Raw genomic sequence first — 19,797 nt, 5'->3', positions numbered from 1 at the left:
CTACCATCGTATTCGTTGTTGTCTCTCTTTCTCATTTCCCCCCTTATTCTTTTCCATTCTTTTTACCCCAAGCTAAACTTTTCCACGTACAAGTGTTTCGGTTGCGGTCGATCTCGTTTGACTATGTTATTCTTTCTTACGCGACTGTATAAAGTAGAGAAAGAGAGAGAAAGAGAGAGAGAAAGGTAAAAGACTGGCTCGAAAAGCAGCAGTCAGAGGTCACACGCTTCTTTTCAATTCGAAAATTTCTGTGTGAAACAAATTGATCTTTTATTAACTTATTTCTTATTTTTTTTTTTTCAATTGACTATTTGTTTGTACATTTATTTTGTAATTACATTAAATGATGCTAAGCCTAATTTATTTAAAAAAAAAAATATTCTCCTTATTTTATTTCATTAAAAAAAAAAGAGTAATTATTTTCGTTCAGTCATTAAATCATCAAATTTGATTCTATTTTATACAATTTTTATAATATAAAATGAAAATATATCATGAAAAACATATACATTTGTTAATGATTTAGGTTTACAACCAGGAGAAGGATTACCAACATGGAAGTCCGAAGCATCAGATGGTTCGGAATCTCATCAAAATTCCAATGTTCCAAAATCTGGAGGATTAAATGGTACAAATTATTTGCTTTTTTGTTTTTTTTTTTTGTTTATTACTCGTTGCAATATTTCATTAGTATTTTTTGACTTGACATTATTTAAAATGTATAATTTTGTCTCTTGTTCTATCCTAGGACTTTTAAATTCGATAGTTTCGGGTCGGCGATCGGAAATGAACGGTACGACGCCGTTAGACGAAAAACCACTCGATGTTTCCTGCAACGATAAAGCTCATCCCCTTTACGGTCACGGGGTTTGCAAATGGCCGGGCTGTGAAGTTATTTGCGACGACTATCAAGCATTCCTTAAGTGAGTATTAAACTTACGTTTCATTATTTCTTTAAATATGAAACTCACAATTTGATAGAAAACCTTCTATATAGTTAAAACCTTGTCAGGTGTTACTTTCATGACACACACATTCATTCTTTTTTTAATTTCGAACCAGTAGTATCTATTAATAAAAATACGAATAAAAGGGATGAGTGTTCAATAAAAAAAAAAAAAAAGAGGATAAAAGAAATCACAGTAAGCGAGAAAGAGAATACGAATAAAAAAAAAAAAGAGATGGAAGTCGCTGAAGTCAGCGTATCTTTTTCTCATTGACAAACCGCAGCTTTTCGCTTAGAGCTTTCAAGCTTCGAAGTCGGCTCTCGAAAATCTTAGTAATCACGTAGCTGGCTGCTGGCTCGTCGGCGCGCGAGTCGAGACTCCCTCAAACAAGCCGTTACTTAAAAAAAAAAAAAAAAAAAAAAAAAGGAAGAAAAAGGAGAAGAAACGAACCAGACCAAGATAGAGAGTGTGTATGAGAGAGAGAAAGAGAGAGAGAGAGAGAGAGAGAAAAAAAAGAAAAACGCTAATTACCTTTGTCTCATTAATATTCAGGACATTCGACCGCATCGTTATGCCCCTCGGTCTAATCCCTTTGCGGCCCTACCCCTCTCCCTCAGCCCCATCACTCCCCTTCGCATCACTACCTTACTCTCTCTTTCTCTCTCTCTCTCTCTCTCTCTCTTTCTTTCTTTCTTTTTCGTCTTGGACTCTCGTCAAAACCAACTACCCTCACCCCCTCACCCAACACCACCCTCCTATCTTACCTTCTTTCTTTCTTTTTAACATACAACTCGGCTTCCCACGCGTTTTCTTTGTTCCTCTATCGAATTCTTCTTCTTCTTCTTCTTCTTCTTTTTCGTCTTCTTATTCTTTTACTTTCTCTTTTTCTGTCGAAACAGCAACCACGCTGAAATCGTTCATTCGTAAGAGAGAAAATTCTTAAACGTTAAATCTCGTTTGGTAAAACACCCCCTTTTTTTTACAACCAACTCTCATTCCCCAACACTTTCAACAATTTTTTCTCCTCGAAAAATTCGTGATTGGTGATTTTTGATTGATCGTCATCTTTTTTTTTTTTTTACTTTGATATAGAAATCTTCAAAAAGTTTTCTTTTTTTATTCGAAAGATAGTTTTTAATTTTTTTAATTTAATTATAAAAATGTGCGCCTGTAGATATGCAACCCTACAGACACAATTTGAAAATTCTGCCCGAAAGATAGGCAATGCGTAATACAAACGTGTATAAACAGTTTAAGCTTAAAAAAAATTTCGTTCCAACAGATGTCGCTCGCAAGCAACATTTTCAAAGTGTGTCTGAAGGGTTGCATACCTACAGGCGCAATATTTTTTATAACTAATGATAAAAATTGAACTTTAATCTTGTAATACATATTTTTAGAAATAACATTTATTATCTTACATGAAAATTAAATGTTTCAAGATTGAAATTAATCAGTGTTAGACATCTAATGATCTTTGTAAAAATAATAAATGATTAGAAAATTGTTTGTATGAGTAAAAATGATAAATCATAATCGCAGGCACTTAAACACGGAGCACACGTTAGATGACAGATCGACGGCACAAGCGAGGGTACAGATGCAAGTGGTCTCGCAATTAGAGATTCAATTGCAGAAGGAACGGGATCGTCTCAATGCCATGATGCATCATTTGCATATGGCAAAACAAATGGCTTCCCCTGAACCACCTAAATCTTCCGAGTCTTCGGTGAGTACACAATCATATCAATTAAATACAATTTTTCCAATTATTATACAATCAACATATTAAAAAAAAATATTACGATACGATTAATACCAAAAAAAAAACAAACAAAAATAAAATCAAATACAAATGTTTTATTATTTAATAATAATTTTTTGTGGAAGATAAAAAATTTAATTGGAATGTGAAATGTAAGAGAGAGAGAAAAAAAAGATGATAATGATTATTAACGAATAAGATTAAAATAAGAAACAAAGTTCAATGATATAAATACAGTGTCTATTATATATTTTGTAAAAGGAATGACTATAGTAACGAGGGTTCTCGTTATCGCGTAAACTCTTCTCTCGCGGGAGGAATACGAGTAGACGAGAGTCGTAAAGTCGGATATTCAGGACGGTTTCATCGTCGTTTTGTGAATTTTACGAGCACTCCTTCTTCGAACGAAGGCCAACGTCAATGACGCTATTACAGCAACACCCAACAACGCGAATATCCAACCGAATTATCATCGTCCTTGTTTTCTGGGTTTTGCGGTTTACCTTTGTACGCTAATTTATATACATAAAATCTATTTTAATTATTCAGTAGAGACGAGGCAATTTTCTAACGTCTTCATTAAAATCTCTAACAAGAAAGCACACCGTTTGGAGAATGCCAATGTTCGTGATAATTTTCTTCAAATCAAATGTGAGTGGGGTGGGTGGTGGTGGTGGTGGTGGTGTAGGGATAGTAGAAAAGGGATGAATTCTTAATCAATTTAACGATCAAATTTTCTACCTTGTTCGTTGATTATCAAAGACACGTCAGATTTCGTTAAGATATTCCACCTGATCAAAGGATTATGCACTTAATATAAAATATCTTTTTTAATAAATTACAATTTATATCATTTGACAAATATGAAATGAAATAATTTGTAATCATAATTTTATAATAGAAACAAAAAAAAAAGATACTAAAAATGTGAGTTAAATAAAAAAAAAAATAAAAAATAAAATTAAAAAATGTATTAAAAATAAAGACAGAGAAATAATAATAATAATAATATTTATATTATCTTATTTATTTCGTTGAAGAAGGAATTCGACGATTGCTTTCAGACGGGCTCGAGTTTACCAAAGTTGAATTTGTCGACGGCTTTAATGAGCCAGCCACCACCGAACTTTGGTGTTTCCCAGGTTTCGCCAGTTTCAATGTCGGCACTAGTCTCGGCAGTGAGATCACCAGCAGGTGGACAACTGCCACCATCCGCTGGCGGTACGGCGATGCCACCGATACCAAACATGTCCAACATGTCGGGTATGCCACCTTTACCAAACATGCCTGGAACTCCTGGAAGCATGCCAAGTATGGCTGGACCGATACGACGACGAATCAGTGACAAATCGTCTTTATCCTTAGCTGGAGGTAATATCCATTCCCTTATATTATTTGTTTATAAATTCATATACTTATATTTATATATTTATAATTAATTATAATGTGTAAACGTAATGTTATATATGTCGGTGGTAATTTTTTTAGCAATGAAGGGGGGATCAGTGTTTAAATAAAAAATTCATTTTATGATTAATTTGAATATTTGATATATGGTATTTAATTATATATTAAATAATCTTAATATATATATATATATATAAATTACGTGTCACGTTGTTTGTTCTCAATGGATTCCTAAACTACTGAATCGATTTTAATCAAATTTTCCACACTGTGTGCAGTTTTATCCAACTTGAAAGATAGGATAGTTTATACCTCAATTTATAATTATATAATTATATATTATAAATAATTAGGTTATATGAAAATTAATTGTTCGTGATGCAAATTAATTTATACTTGATACAAATTAACAATGGATACTTCAAACTTCATTTAGAATTTTCTAATATTTTGATTCGTGAATTAATTTTTATTTTGGAATTGCAATAAGTAATGCATTTTCGTCATTATTGTTAATTCCAAATAAAATCATAAAATGAATTTTTTGTTAATGAATTTTTCTACCACGTATATTAAAACCCGATGATTAAATCTTTTTATATAATTCAATATCGTCCGATCAAATGTGTTTTTCTACGGCCAATGTAAGTTTGATCAAAAAAAGCAACAACAACAAACAAAATGTAATATTCCAAAGTAGAAACTTCCGTTTTACCTTAATAATCAAATGGTACGATGTTATTACATCGTAAATCTTTATTAATTATTTCCACACACACAAAAAGAAAAACAATGTATTTCAATGATTATAATTATATGTTACAAAGACTAATGTATTTTTTTGTATTTTTTCCAATAACAAAAAAAAAAAAACGAACTAATTGTAAATTGGAGATGACGAGAAAGGTAAAACGAAAGGTGTATAAAAAAAATTCAGAGATTTAAATACTATTCGTAGGGCTGTATGAGGAGGGCACTGTAAGGCGCAGAGTAACCATCGATAGATCTGGATTAGATATTAATGAAGGTAATAATGATTAAAAGGAAATCAAACTCTCGGGATGAATTTTACGAACCTTTACATGCTTGATATTACACACACACACACACAAAGTCCCTATATATTTCATCCTTCAACATTCGTATTAAATTTCTTAACAATTTTTCTAAATAAAATAGTTTGATAACCGTAACCAAAAATAATTATGTACAAAATATGGGCATGTCATGGTTCGTTGAAAATCATTCGTATTTTTTATCCCGAGAGAATCAAAAAAAAAATAAATAAATAAAAAAAATAAAAAGAAAAGAAGAAAAGAATAAATAGCTGCAAAAAATCCCAAAGCAGAGATGCTCTTTACGGTTCCTCTCTCTCTCTCTCTCTCTCTCTCTTTCTTTCTCTCTTTCTCTTTCTATCTTTTTCTATTACTGCGGTATTTAAATGTAATATATATATATATACATACATTTTTTATATGACACCTTGTTGGCGATATGGGACAAGTGTATAGGTAGAAGGGAAACTATAAAAAAAAAAACAAATAAACAAAAGAAATAGTTATACACACACACACACAAGACAATTAATTAATTAAATAATATTAATAATTAAATTAATTGTTCTCATATGTGTGTTTTTCTATTTCTCTATACAAGCGATATTTAATTAATGCAAAAAAAAAAATATAAAAAAAAAAACCCCAAATTTTCTTATCGATACATTTTGTTCTTTCCTTTTACTTTTTGTGCTGCCTGCCCTCCCCACCGTGTAGGGCTGCCCTACATGCTGGAGCGTGCTGGCCTTGACGTCCAACAAGGTACTGTCAAAAAAAAAAACCTTCTCTCCACTATCCCATGATGGCTTTTTATTTAATTCTTTTTCTTTCTTTTTTTTTCCTCAAAAAAAAAAAAAAATCATGGATCCATTTTATCATTGACGATAGTACGACGCTTCATTTTGCATGATTTTCATTAAAAAAAAAAAAATTAAGTTCTTTGTGTCTCACACGTTAAAAAATTCAATTCAATTTTACCTAATCAAATTTTATTAAATAAAAAATAAAAAATATTACGTGCTTTAATTAAAGTTGATTCGTTCACGTTTGACACCAAGAACTTAACCTGAGATCGTTTTCTGTGTTCCACTTATTTTTTCAAATTTTTTTTTATTTTTTTTTTTGTATTTCACACAAAATTGCAAATTAAAGACGATAGAAATAAAACAAATGAATATTAAATAAAATAAAACAACCCTACGTATTCGTAAAACCATTTTTACGCGACACTTAATTTACTTAAAGTTAATGGTTTGACGCAATGTGGTTGCACCCACCTGCTTTTTTAGTTTTTATTTCGCTTAATCTACCTAATTAGTTAAAAAACAAAAGGAATTATGCGTTTTATTACATGCATTTATATAATTTTCATTTACATATTTACATACAATATTTGATAATACCATACAACGATACTACAAACATTTTTCTTTCCTGACAACTTTTTTTTCTCTTTGCTTTATATACCTGGTTTAAGATCACCTGTAATTAACTAGCTTATCGATTATTTCATGATTTATTTCTAAAGTGGAACAATAACCTCCAAATTCATTGTTCGTATTTTCTTTTTTCCATTTGTAATATCATTATTATTATTATTATTATTATTAATTATTTAATTTTGTTTAATATTGCAACACATTTTAAAAATACATTCGCACATTTTACCTGATATATTCACGTACACACACATACATACATACATACATACATATATATTTATAATTGGTTGATCGAATTATATCTTCAGAATTAAATCTTGATTCTGAATTTCAGAAATTCAACGAAATAGGGAATTCTACAAAAATGCCGATGTCAGACCACCCTTCACGTACGCATCCTTAATTCGACAGGTGAGTTATCGCAATGAATTATTTACAAACGAATTATTTCTTCATTGATTTTTATAATAATACTACCCTATTATCCTACCTTCATTCCACTCATCATCATCATCATCTTATCTATCGTGAATTTTCATCTACGTTTAAATAACATTTAAACTCGTCAGAAATTAAACGTTTAACTAGCAATTGCATCTGTTAAAAAAAAAATGTCACGATGATTAAACGTGTGTCATTTTCGTGCTCACAAATTTTCTATCGAGGGGTGGGAAGGGTTAGGGGGAGAAGGGGCCAGGGTTATAACAAAGTCTTCCATTTAATTTCCATCTAATCGTCTTTAGAACCCCCCACCCGTCTTTTTCAACAACCCCCACTCTTATCCTTAACCTGTTATTTTCTTCGTGGCTGAAGAAACGTCTGAGAAACGAGTATGTGTAAGGTAGATTCAATTATTAATCTAACAAATTAGAATTGAAATTAGTATTAGAATATCGAATGATTAGAAGAAGAAAAAAAAATGGAATAATTGAAGTGTTGATTTTTGTTTTTTTTTTGCTATAGTCCATCATCGAATCACCAGATAAACAACTGACGCTCAACGAAATTTATAACTGGTTCCAAAACACATTCTGCTACTTCCGGCGAAATGCAGCTACGTGGAAGGTATATCTTAATATTGGTTTTTGTTTTTTTTTTTCCATAGTATTTTAATACTCGAAAGGGTCTTATGGTCAAAATAAAAAAAAAAATTCGATGGAAGAGAAACGTGTCAAAAGAAAAGAAAACAAAACAAAACAAAAAAACAGAAAAAGTAAAAAAAAAAGTAAGAAAAAAAGTTATGGAAAGTGAAGAAGGTGAAATACAAGATGGAGTGTCCAATCATCGACGAGAAATCATATAATTACCATGATTTGAAAACTTCTGTTGCAAGGGAAAGGTTTATTTTTAGCGATCCAGCACAGGTGGTGATGGATTTTGTCCAAGTACAAAAAGTTGCATAAAATGTTTCTACGTTTTCTTATGCTTTTATGATGATACTCAAAATATCGGTAAAGTATATATATATATATATATATTTATAAGTATATACATTATTTATATACCTGCAACATATTATATTGCAATTGCAATAGTTTCAAGCTTTATGATAGTAGTTCAATCGTACGTGTGCTGATAATTCTGACTAAATGAATTAATCAAACATTTATTTTATGATTTATTTCATAATGCAACTAATTATTGGATTGTTCGGAAAGTAATTTTGTTTTTCTTTCGTAAAAATGAAGACAATTTTTGTTTTGAAGTTAAACCTTAAGGCCTTTCAAGTAGGCATAAACAATTAAATTTGATAAATTTAACATCTCATTGATGTCACGTGTTGTGTTAATTGTCAGTTTGCATTCAACTAATGTCAAAATTGTGACAGGAACAAAAAACGAAATTACTTTCCGTATAATACAATAAAATAAATCATAAAATTGCAATTTTTTTTTTTTTTATAACTGTAAATTCATTGTAAATTATCAGCATACACAAATCGGTGTGTGTGTATTTGAGCACGTTAAAAAACAAAAAAAGAAAGAAACAGAAACAATAAATAAGAACAGAACAAGTTTTCATTTCATGAATCGCTCGATATATTTACGTTTCATATTTATTATGTATAAATAATATAGGTATAATTTGATATTAGAAAATAATAGGATATCATTACCCAAATGGATAATGGATTGATTATTCATCGTTGGATGTTCAACAAATTCATTATTTTTCTACATAATGTAGATACATACTGTTGAATGCGCTATTGTTTTGATTATTGGGGAATACAAAAAAAAAGAAAAAATTATGGGAGAAGCTTTATAATCATTTATTTCGAATGTTTTTACGTATTTCTATATTTCAATCAACAGGTTAATTGCAAAGTGCCGATTTGGACGCGCTATAAAAACCATAACAGGTGGTACATATACTTTTTACAGCAATTTTCTAGATTTTAACATTTTTCTTTTTTTTTTTTCAAACAAATTTGAAGCCATTCGAATAAACATTGTGTTCAATATTTGTGAAAAATAAAAACAAATAGAATCGTAAGAAGAGAATGTAAAAAAAAAAAAAAAAATATATAATCCACCTGTTTATGATATAAAACCACAAATATGCGCTCGTGCGCACATTTTTATGCTTATCTGCGTGTAGAGGAGTGAGCGTGATAATACTAATCTCTCGATTTTTTTTTTTTTGCCATAACGCTTCGCGCCTTTTAGCATGGAATTATGTGTATACGATGAATTTAAAAAAAGCCATAATAATTTCTTTCATTTTTTTTTCTTTTTTTGTTTTAAATCAACAAAATAGCAAACACCATAATACGAAAAAAAAAACAAAAAGTATGCACCGACAATGCGAAATAAACTATCGATTAAATTTTCTCTAGCAATGCAATTTATAGGACAATTTAGCCAACAACAACTTTTGCAGATAAGAAGAATTGTTGCAGCAGTTCATCGATTAATTGCAGATACAACACCATAAATCAATACTGGCCGCCGACCTGATGTGATCATTGTGATTGCACACACAAAAAACAATGATCAATCACGATGAACAAAAATAATCTTCTATTTCTTCGACCTTTGTTCGGCCCTGCGGCATGAATGATTGTTGTCGTTGATTATCCTAATTATTATTATTCTTATTATTATCATTATTATTATGATTATTATTATTATTATTATTTTATATTATATTTTTCATTCCAATTAGATTTAGATTATTAGCTGTGCATTTAAATTATCAACGGAATGCAGTATTTTCTCTTATCAACTAATTATCATAACCCTTTGATTTTTCATTTTTATTTATATTATAATTTTTTAATTTTATCTTAAATCACCCCCTTCCCCTTCCCCTCACACACAAACCTCTCTCTTTCTCTCTCTCTCTGTCTCTGTCTCTTTGTCCACCCAACTATTACGCGAAAGCTAATTTTATTTTTTTGTTTTTTCATTAATTTATACATCACACCTGTCACCTGTGTAATTTCAATCATTTTCATCGTAGCACACTCGTTCACATAATCAGCTGCATTCTCCAATCCAATTTCTTTTTTTTTTTTTTTTTTTTTTTAATTTAACAAACACGCGTACGGACGATCGGTAGATTTTTGTTTGTTTTTGTTTTTAATAAACGGGGTTGTCACATAAAGTAAAATCTACCCCTTTATTGATAAGATTTTCTTGTAGGAAAATGCTTTGATGCTTTTTTAATATGCATGCATGCTGCATATATATATATATATATACTTAAATGTATAAGATATATTTATTACAAATATACACACATACGCACATTATTTACACGTATTTTAGTCAACGTTAGATAGTGTTCAAGATTTAGTAGTAAATGTTATGCTCAAAAAATTATAAAAATGCGACTTTCATGAACTATTTTCTTCATTCGTTCAATTATTTTAAAAGTGCACGCGATAGTTTAGGTGGAATGAATGATTTTTGCCATGTCAATTTTTCTATCTCATTCAGCTTTATTTTTTAATTTCAAATTGAATCCTTTATCATTATTATTATTATTATTATTATTATTATTATTATTCACGTAAGTTATCAAAGAGCGAGCAAGCTTATTGCATTCGTTGCTGCTTTCGACGTTTATTTTATAACAAATAATTGAAACAACGAGAATACATCGATTATCTCGTTTTAAACAAATTAATATTACACACAGAAAAAAAAAAAGAAGAAGAAGAAGAAGAAGAAAAAAAATTTAAATTATAATCAATTAAACGAAATCTGCTCGAATAATTTTTATGTACAATTACGTTTTATAAAAATATATTATGAATCAGATATAAAAATGATGCCAAAATTAGTGACAATTTTAAATAATAATAAATATTATAATTAAATACAAATGATAATCGATGAACTCGTCTAGTATCCCATACATAATAAAAAACAAAAAAAACCTAAAACCCCACCCTCGATTTACTAAAAAACGTGACAACCCCGTTTAACGTTCACTTGCATGAAAATTACACGGATCTTTTAAAACCATTTCAATGTTTTCTTATCATTTTTACATATTCTTTTTTTTTTTTGATTGACAAATATTTCTAATAATCGTGTAAATAATTTTGGAACGTTTTAATCGTAAAAAAAAAAAAAAAAAAAAAAACAAAATTCGTTTGTACCAGCAAGAAACACTACCACCAACCCCCTTGTTTTTTCTTTTTTTTCTTTTTCTTCGTTCGAAAGCATCCGATGCTCACACTATCCGGGGACTCGTGATTGAGTTTTGGCTTCGTTCGTTTTTTGCGTTGCTTATTTAGTCTGTGTATTATTTTGTATAGAACGCAGTGCGACACAACCTGTCTCTCCACAAATGTTTCATGCGAGTCGAAAATGTGAAAGGCGCCGTATGGACGGTGGACGAAGTGGAATTTTACAAGAGACGTCCTCAACGCGCTTGCAGCACGACCGGGTACGTTACCCCCTCGCCAACCAACCCCCATTCTTATCACCATCCAACTCTATATATCTATCTTTCTTTATCTCTCTCACTTTACGCAAAATTTATTATCAATCGCGTTTTTTAACACATCTCTTTTTTCTTAATATATAATATTTAAATATATATATGTATATATGTATACTTTAATCATAGTCATATATATTTATACATATATATATACTATTTTTTATCTATTTACTCTTATCTTACTCTTTACCTTTATCTATCTCTTTCTATCTTTCTATACTTTTCATTTATAATTCAACTAACAATCTTCAATCCCATTTATCCACACATCCTCCTATTTACGATCCATTTACATATATATATATATTATCTATTACATGTTTTTTCTATCTTTCTATATGTATCTATCTCTCTCTCTCTTTCTCTATCTCTATCTCTCTCTCTCCTTCTATCTTCTATCTCTTTCAATCTATCTTTTTCTATATGTATATATATATTTATATATAAACATTTTTCACACATTCTTTTATACTCGCTTTATATTTCTATACTCTTCTTCTTACTGTTATTATTATTATTATTATTATTATTATTATACATAACCATCCCTCTTTGAATTTATATAACTAACAACCCCTTTTTTTCTAATCTATGATCAACCCTATTTTACATACCACTTTTTCTAACATTTTTTACATATTTTATATATACTATATAATTATATATATATACACGTCTGTATTTTTATATAGTGTTTTTCTATATATTTATATTCATATACTTTCTATCTATCTATCTATCTATCTATCTATCTATCTATCTATCTATCTTTATATATATATTATATATACTTCTATATAGTTCTTAATGTCTGTTTTGAAATATTCGACGTATACTACGACAGGTGTGTGCACGTGCACCTATTTCTAATACGTGCGCGTGCACAAACCCTCGTGTGTGTACGTATACGCACATACACGCACGCTCCTTCTATGCCTTTTTTTAATTTCCTTTTTTAAATCCTTGTTGTTGTTGTTTTTTTTTTCGTTAATTTTTCTTTTTTACTTACATCAAATCATTTACGACAACTCTAAGTCGTCTCTCGTAGTATATATATATATATATATATTTCTTTTTATAGATATATATGTATATATATATACATGCATTTATATATATGTGTAATATAATCTTCATAATCTTTTCACATTTCTCTCTTTCTATGTGTGTGTGTGTGTTTAACTTCTCACTTTCTTTTTTTTTTTGATTGATTGCATGTAATTTTTCTAAAAAAAATTTTTTCAACATTTTACGTAGATCATTCTTCTACACGTAGACAATATATTTTTATTAACAATTTTTCTATCTTATGCACAGCTTGTGTATTGAATTTTTTTTTTTTTATCTGCAAACTAAACATAAATTTTCTAAGCTTGATACGATCATCTCAAATTAATAATCTTCTATACAATTAACTGTAAAAATTAGACTGTGTACTGACTTAGTAGACTGATTGATTTTTCTGTCTTTCTATTTTTTATTTAATTTTTTTTTTTTAATTAATTGAACAAAAGTATCGCGTACAAATAAAATTTTACTTAGTCTTGCTTGCTTACATTTTTTCTCTCTCTCTCTTTCTGTCTGCCTGTCTGTCTGTCTGTCTTTCTATTTCTCTTTCTGTCTGCCTGTCTGTCTTTCTCTTTCTGTCTTTCTATCTTTCTATCTTTCTCTTTCACTTTCACTCTCTGTCTTTCTCTTTTAAATCTTAATTCACATGTGTTATCGTAATTCGCGTGATGAATGTTTTGTTTTAATTGCTCGAACTTATTTAATCCATGGTAGTTCAGAATATTAGTTAAACAAAAAAAAAAAAAAAAACCAAAAAACTGGTGAGGTGCGTGAATGTGCGCGCGCGAATGTACAGAAAAAAAATGTAATTAAAAAAAAAAAAAAAAAGCGAATTTACATAAATAAGAAGAAAATATAGAAAACAAACTAAACTAAACTAAACCAAACTAAATCAAATCAAACCAAAATATAAAAACGTCGATACGAGAGCAAACGGATAAGAGAAATTAAAATTTGATACCTTATAAAAAGGAGGATATATAAACAATAATTGATATGAACAAAATCATAAAATATTAATAGCAATAGACTATTATTATTATTTAAAAAAAAAAAACAACCAAACAAAAATGCTCTCGTACGATTCTTCACGTAGAAAGATCTCGTGTGTGCTTCTTAATAAGCATGTAAGCTTTGCAGCAATTAACCAATCGAGAACGGTGGGACCGACTCGATTTCTGGGCCCCAAGTCTAAGTCTCGGAAGCCGAAACCCGGTTGGTTTGCCCGGAGAACTGAGTGAGAAACAACACTCGCACAGGTTTTTGTCAGGTAGTCAGAGGAAAATCGCATTTTATGTAACATACATTTACATACATATATATACATATATGTACTAACTTGGTTTTTTAAAAATATTTTCTTTCTTTTTTTTTTTCTTTATAAATCTTTTGACAAAACCTTCAAATCTCTCCTATATCACGTTGATTTATTTTCCGATATCAATGAAGAAAAGGTTCACGTTGATGGACATCAATATGCCAATCACGTGAACAAAATGATTCACCTTTGTTCCAATGACCAATTTTGAAAACGATCCCTAATCCTTAAACACCCCCTGTGAGAACCCTTTATCTTTTTATTAAGACAATAAACAACCAGCTTCGACCTATTTTGATCGAAACCACCCCCACCCCCAGCCCCTACTCTCCACCCCTGCTCACCACTGCCACGAATGCGACGTCACCTCTGAACTTTTACAACCTCTGCTAAACAACTACCAAAGAGGGGAGACGTTTGTACAGAAATTACTTTTACAGTAGTTTAGTTAGAAAGTTCGCTCTTATCCTTCTTGTTCTAGCTGTTGTTGTTGTTGTTGTTGTGTGTGTTGTTGTTGTTGTTTTTATAATTGTTGTTGTTGTTGTTTTTATTGTTGGTGTTGTGATTGTCTAATTTAAAAAAAGAAAAAAATTGTCATTCTTGTTGTTCTTGTTGTTGTTCTTTGCTCTCAGCGCGACTCTTTTCTAGGGGGAATTACGAGGACGCGGGAAAGCGATTGCGAAAACAATGCGCGCAACTGAACATGTTTGAAAAATCGAGAAACACATTTAATTAAATGAGAATTAATAATTATAACAAAAATAAGAATTGAATAATAAAACCAAAAAAAAAAAATACAAACAAACAAACAAAATTAAAATAGAACATAAATCCTACAGGAAATGAACGACAGAATTAAAACCCAAAAAAAAAAAATAAAAAATATAAAAAACACGAAATGTTTTTAGAAGGAATGCGAAACAGCAACGAAAAGAAAATTATAAACAAACAAACAAACAAAAAAAAAACCTTAGAAACCTTGTCTTTTTACTCTCTTTTTCTCTATTTCTTGGTGGTCTTGTCTGTGTATACAGAACGCGATTCGCACCAATCTATCATTGCACAAGTGTTTTGTGCGCTATGAGGACGACTTCGGGTCATTCTGGATGGTGGACGACGCCGAGTTCGTAAAGCGGCGGCATCTGTCCCGCGGCCGCCCCAGGAAATATGACCAAAACCCATCATCCACTCCACCCCACCTCTCCGCACAGTAAGCACTACCACTTTTTAGAATTCTGCTGGCTGGCTGGCGCGACGTTCTGACCTTGACACATACGGTACATTACGAACGTGCCGACCGGGACGATTTCGCTTGGTCGTTGTCTACAAAAAAAAAAAAAAAAAAAAAAGGAAAAATATTTAGTAAAAATTTGAAGAAAAAAAAAAAAGAAAATATTCAAGTACGGATCAATTAAAAACGTTAACACGGATTTTCTAACTTGTTGCCTTTTCTTATTGAAATCATTTCTTTAACGTTATCGTTGCATCTGTTTGTTTTTTTTTTGTTTTTTTTTGTTTTGCAAATACAAATTGATGATACATTTTGTTACACCTTTCAATTTGTATCTCATATCAAAAATTGTAAAATTCTTTACAAATGATGATCTTTGTTAAAATTTATTGTAATACAATACATGGATTATTTATGAACAATAACAGTTTGCAACGAAACGAAATTGTTTACCTAAATCACTTGAATATCATTTAAAATTGAATATTAGCTTGCATATCATATCTAAGTAATCTCAAATTTTTATTTACAATAAAAGAAAGGCAACTGGAAGAAATTCTGTAAAATAATCCAACTCCCTAAAAGAAAAAAAAAAATTAGAATTAAAAAAAAAAAACCAAGAAAAAAAATGAATTCCGCATCATGCCTGCCTCTCAAATGCCTTTAGATTCCAAATCCTTTAAAAAAAAAAGAAACAAATCAAACCTTAGTGAAAATCCATGATTCTTGTTTTGCGAACAGAGGTTTTAATTTTCTTCTTCTTCTTCAAAAAAAAAAAAAAAAAATACAAAAAAGCATTTACAAGAACAAATGTAAAGTAAAATAAATTAGAAATAAATTTTCAATTAAACAAAACATTTGATTGGACAACCCCTGTTCGTGAGACAACGAGACAGCCCTCATAGCACATTGTCCCATCTCTCTATCTCTCTCTCTCTCTCTATATATATATATATATAAATCTATAGTAATGTAGTACGAAAACCAAAAAAAAAAAAAAAACATAAAAGCTCTATAGCACAATTGAAGAGCTTTAAAAACCTGCACGAACCCTGCAGGAGAGCCCAGCCACATGACGATTGGTCAGAACTGCAGGATGATAATAATAAATACCCAATGTTATTTTAGTGGTTGTTTGCCCGCATGAATGATCCGAACGAACCCCTTTTGACGATTATCGTTTTTATTCGAAAACAACCACCTTCCATCACTTTTTCAAAAATAATCCTTCACCATTATTCTCTTGGCAATATTTTCCTTAACCTTTAACCCTTTCAAACAAAACTTTTCCCAATATAACACACACTCGCTTTGAAATATTTCACAGCGCTTTTGTACTAGTGTCGGCTCTGATTTTTATTTTTATTTTTTGTTTTTTTTTTTTTTTTCCAAATAGCGTCTTGCGAAAGCAAAAAGCGTGCGTTCGTGTGAATGAGAGTGTTGATTTGTTCAAGTTTTTTATTTAAATTTTTATTTTCTATCTATCTCTCTTACTTTCTCTATCACTTTCTTTCTATGTCTCTGTCTATCTTACAATTCTCCTTATTTTATCAAAATATAATTACGGTTTTTCGTTTATTTTTAATTAAGATTTTGTTAAAAGCCCACCTTTTTAGTGTTTTATCTGATTTTTGTGTTTTTTTTTTTTTTAATTTTTCTATGATTTGAAGTATCATCCAAATGACAATAGAGAAATTGTTTTATAAACAAAATTTATAATATTTCTTTTTTTTTATTTTCAATCTTCATCGAATTTAATTTTTGTATCTTTTAAAGGAGAGTGAGAAATATTTAATTATTTAATTATTATTTATTTTTCAATTATAATATATATATATATAATATTTATATTTATATAATAATATATATTTTATTCGAATATTTATTTTGTTTAACTCTTTGCGGCATAAAATTTCAAATAATAAAATAGTCCCAAAATGTTGCATAAAAATTTGATTACGTTTTAAATCAAACCAAATTGTTATATTTTTTATTTTTATTTATTAATAAAGGTATTACATATAACGTATGTAATAATGTAAAAAAACATAAATAAAAAAAGATTTAATAACCAATTGTTTTGCGTTAATAAGATGAATTATAAACTTATGAGCATGTGTAGCTATTGCAATAATATTTCGAGGTGGGACTTAAAAACACGGTGGGTCCGTCCCACCGTGCATTACGTTGTATCAAAAAGATGGGGGACACTTTTAATCCTATCGTGCCCCAAAGAGTTAATCCTCACCATTGATTTTCATCATTAAATATTACAATCCTTATGTACGAATGATTATATTATTATTATTATTATTATTATTATTATTTGGTTCGATTGAAAAATAATAATTGTTTATTATAAATGAGCTCTTAGCTAAAGCGCATGCGTAAATTATTATATGTTCAAATCGTACGTCACTAACTCTATAGTCACGGATGATACGGAATTCTCCATTCATCGCTACAACTATATCTATCTTCTAACATCAGGTATCTCAAAAAAAAAAAAAAAAACAAAAAAAAAAAACAATACAAAAAAGGCAAAGTAATTTATCTCAATTTATTGTATTATTATGTCAATTAACATTCTTCAATTTCTTATATATTAATATTTTAATATTATTTAGAACAAAAAATATAAATAGTATTTTTTATCTAACACTTTTTTTTTTATTATACTATCATCATCTGTCTATTTCTATTTTATCTATTTTAAACTTTTTAATATTTGTCTATTTATATCTACATATATCTATACAATGTAATCTACACTTTCTTTTAATGCTTGCTTGCTATCTCCATCTCTCTCTTTCTCTCTCTCTCTCTCTCTTTTTGTATCTATCTTTTTCTATGTATCTATCTATCTAGTTCTCTCCTAGTCTCTAATAGTTCTTCCTATCTTCCTATCTCTCTCTCTCTCTCTCTCTCTCTCTCTCTCTCTTTTTCTATCTCTTTTTAATACCAAATTTTATATCTATCTATCTTTCTCTATCTATCTATCTATCTATCTATCTATTGATCATCAGCGCTTTTTTCTAATTACTTAATAAATGGCTCGATGATATTTTAAGATTTTTTCTACAATATTTTTTCATCTATCTTCGCATGCACTCGAAATTATTATTCCATTTTTCTCTCGCAAAGAAAAAAGAAAAGAAAAAAAGAAAAGAAAAATAATAATAATAATAATAATAATTGTGAAAAATAATAATAAATATATTTCATATAAATAGAAAATTGTTTTTTTTATGGGAAAGGAGGGGTGGCAAATTTATCAAATTGTCAATTTATTTGCGAGAGACTATTAGCTTTAAAGAAAGAAGATACTTTTTTTATATATTTTTTTATTTATTTATTTTTTTTTTTTTAATCTAATCGATAAAAGTATCTCTTTCGATTCTCATACACTCGGAATATCAAAAAAAAAAAACAAAAAAAAAACAAAACCCTTAAGATGGATGTGTTCTTGTGGAAAGGTAAGCTTCACAGGTAATTCTGAAAGCCATTTATAAGTAACGAAATCGTTTCACAAATATTCTTTTTACAATAATACACAAATTGTTTGATTTTAATATTAATCAAAAAAAAAAAAAAAATAAAAAAAAATAAAAAATAAATGTAAATAAAAAAAATAATGAATAAGATGTGAAACGAGGGCGCTTTTATTTCTTCTCTTCAAGTTCTTTTTTTGTCAATATTACTCTTATCTAATCTCACTCGAAAATATTCTTCCTGACCGATTGGACCGAGTGGGAGTAAAAAAAAAAAAAAAGACAAAGAAAAATAATAAAAAAAAAAAAAAAAAAAGAAAGGGTAATAGGTAAGAGTTTACAAACTCTTTTTTTACTGTTTTTTAAATCTTTTTCATTAATAGAATAATTACTATTATTATTACTATTACTACTTTTTTCTATTGTAAATAATATTATATATATATATTATATGTGTGTGTGTGTAGTTTAAACTATATAATTCTATTTTCAATATTTATATATACTTTTTATCTATCTACTATTTTCTATCTCTATTCAACTATTTCCCTATTTCCATTTTCTCTCTATTTTCTATCTTAATCTATTTTTAATCAAAATCTTTTTACTATTTATAATCTCATAATATATAAAAACATATATACACGTATACACATACACCATACTCATGATACACATTTTAATCTTCTAAAATATATTTCTCTGACACGTAACAACACTTACTTATACATACAAACAAAAAATACTACACACACATATTACACATAATTCTGTTTTTTTCTTTTTTTTTCTTTTTTTTATTATCTTTTCAGGAAAATGATTATTGTTTCAAATGATCCTACGAATTTCTAATGTCATTTTTCTCTTTCAATATCTAGGGGTGTACCATCGAAAAGCCCAACGCTCACTCACAGTCCTACGATGTATGGTGATGCTCTAAATGCCAATCTCCAGGTAACTATTAACAATTAGGTTACCTTTAATCTTTGATACTTCAGAAAACGCAATTAGGCTGGGTGCTCGTCCGTCGCTGGTGGAATCGAATCAGACGAGTCATATGGGAAACCATACGTTCTTTATGACAACCGGAGTTGAGGGAACAATTAGAAAAGTT

The 19,797-nt window shown here is 29.2% G+C and overlaps 1 protein-coding gene across 1 annotated transcript in view; it reads left to right on the top strand.

The window, feature by feature from the left end:
* FoxP (forkhead box transcription factor P) overlaps window positions 1-19,797 on the top strand; it is a 306,221-nt gene that overhangs the window by 278,019 nt on the left and 8,405 nt on the right. The window contains 9 exon segments of the mRNA XM_015331871.2: window positions 527-628; window positions 749-923; window positions 2,490-2,676; window positions 3,777-4,083; window positions 5,078-5,146; window positions 6,951-7,027; window positions 7,580-7,681; window positions 14,996-15,171; window positions 19,562-19,637. Coding sequence (XP_015187357.2) covers window positions 527-628; window positions 749-923; window positions 2,490-2,676; window positions 3,777-4,083; window positions 5,078-5,146; window positions 6,951-7,027; window positions 7,580-7,681; window positions 14,996-15,171; window positions 19,562-19,637 — 1,271 coding nt within the window.

The sequence above is a fragment of the Polistes dominula genome, unplaced genomic scaffold (genome assembly GCF_049000335.1).
Source record: "Polistes dominula isolate Pdom_NZ unplaced genomic scaffold, Pdom_raw_medaka contig_25, whole genome shotgun sequence".
Classification (NCBI taxonomy): domain Eukaryota; kingdom Metazoa; phylum Arthropoda; class Insecta; order Hymenoptera; family Vespidae; genus Polistes; species Polistes dominula.
Note: the sequence above shows the minus strand (reverse complement) of the source record. Positions and strands in the feature narration are given on the sequence as shown.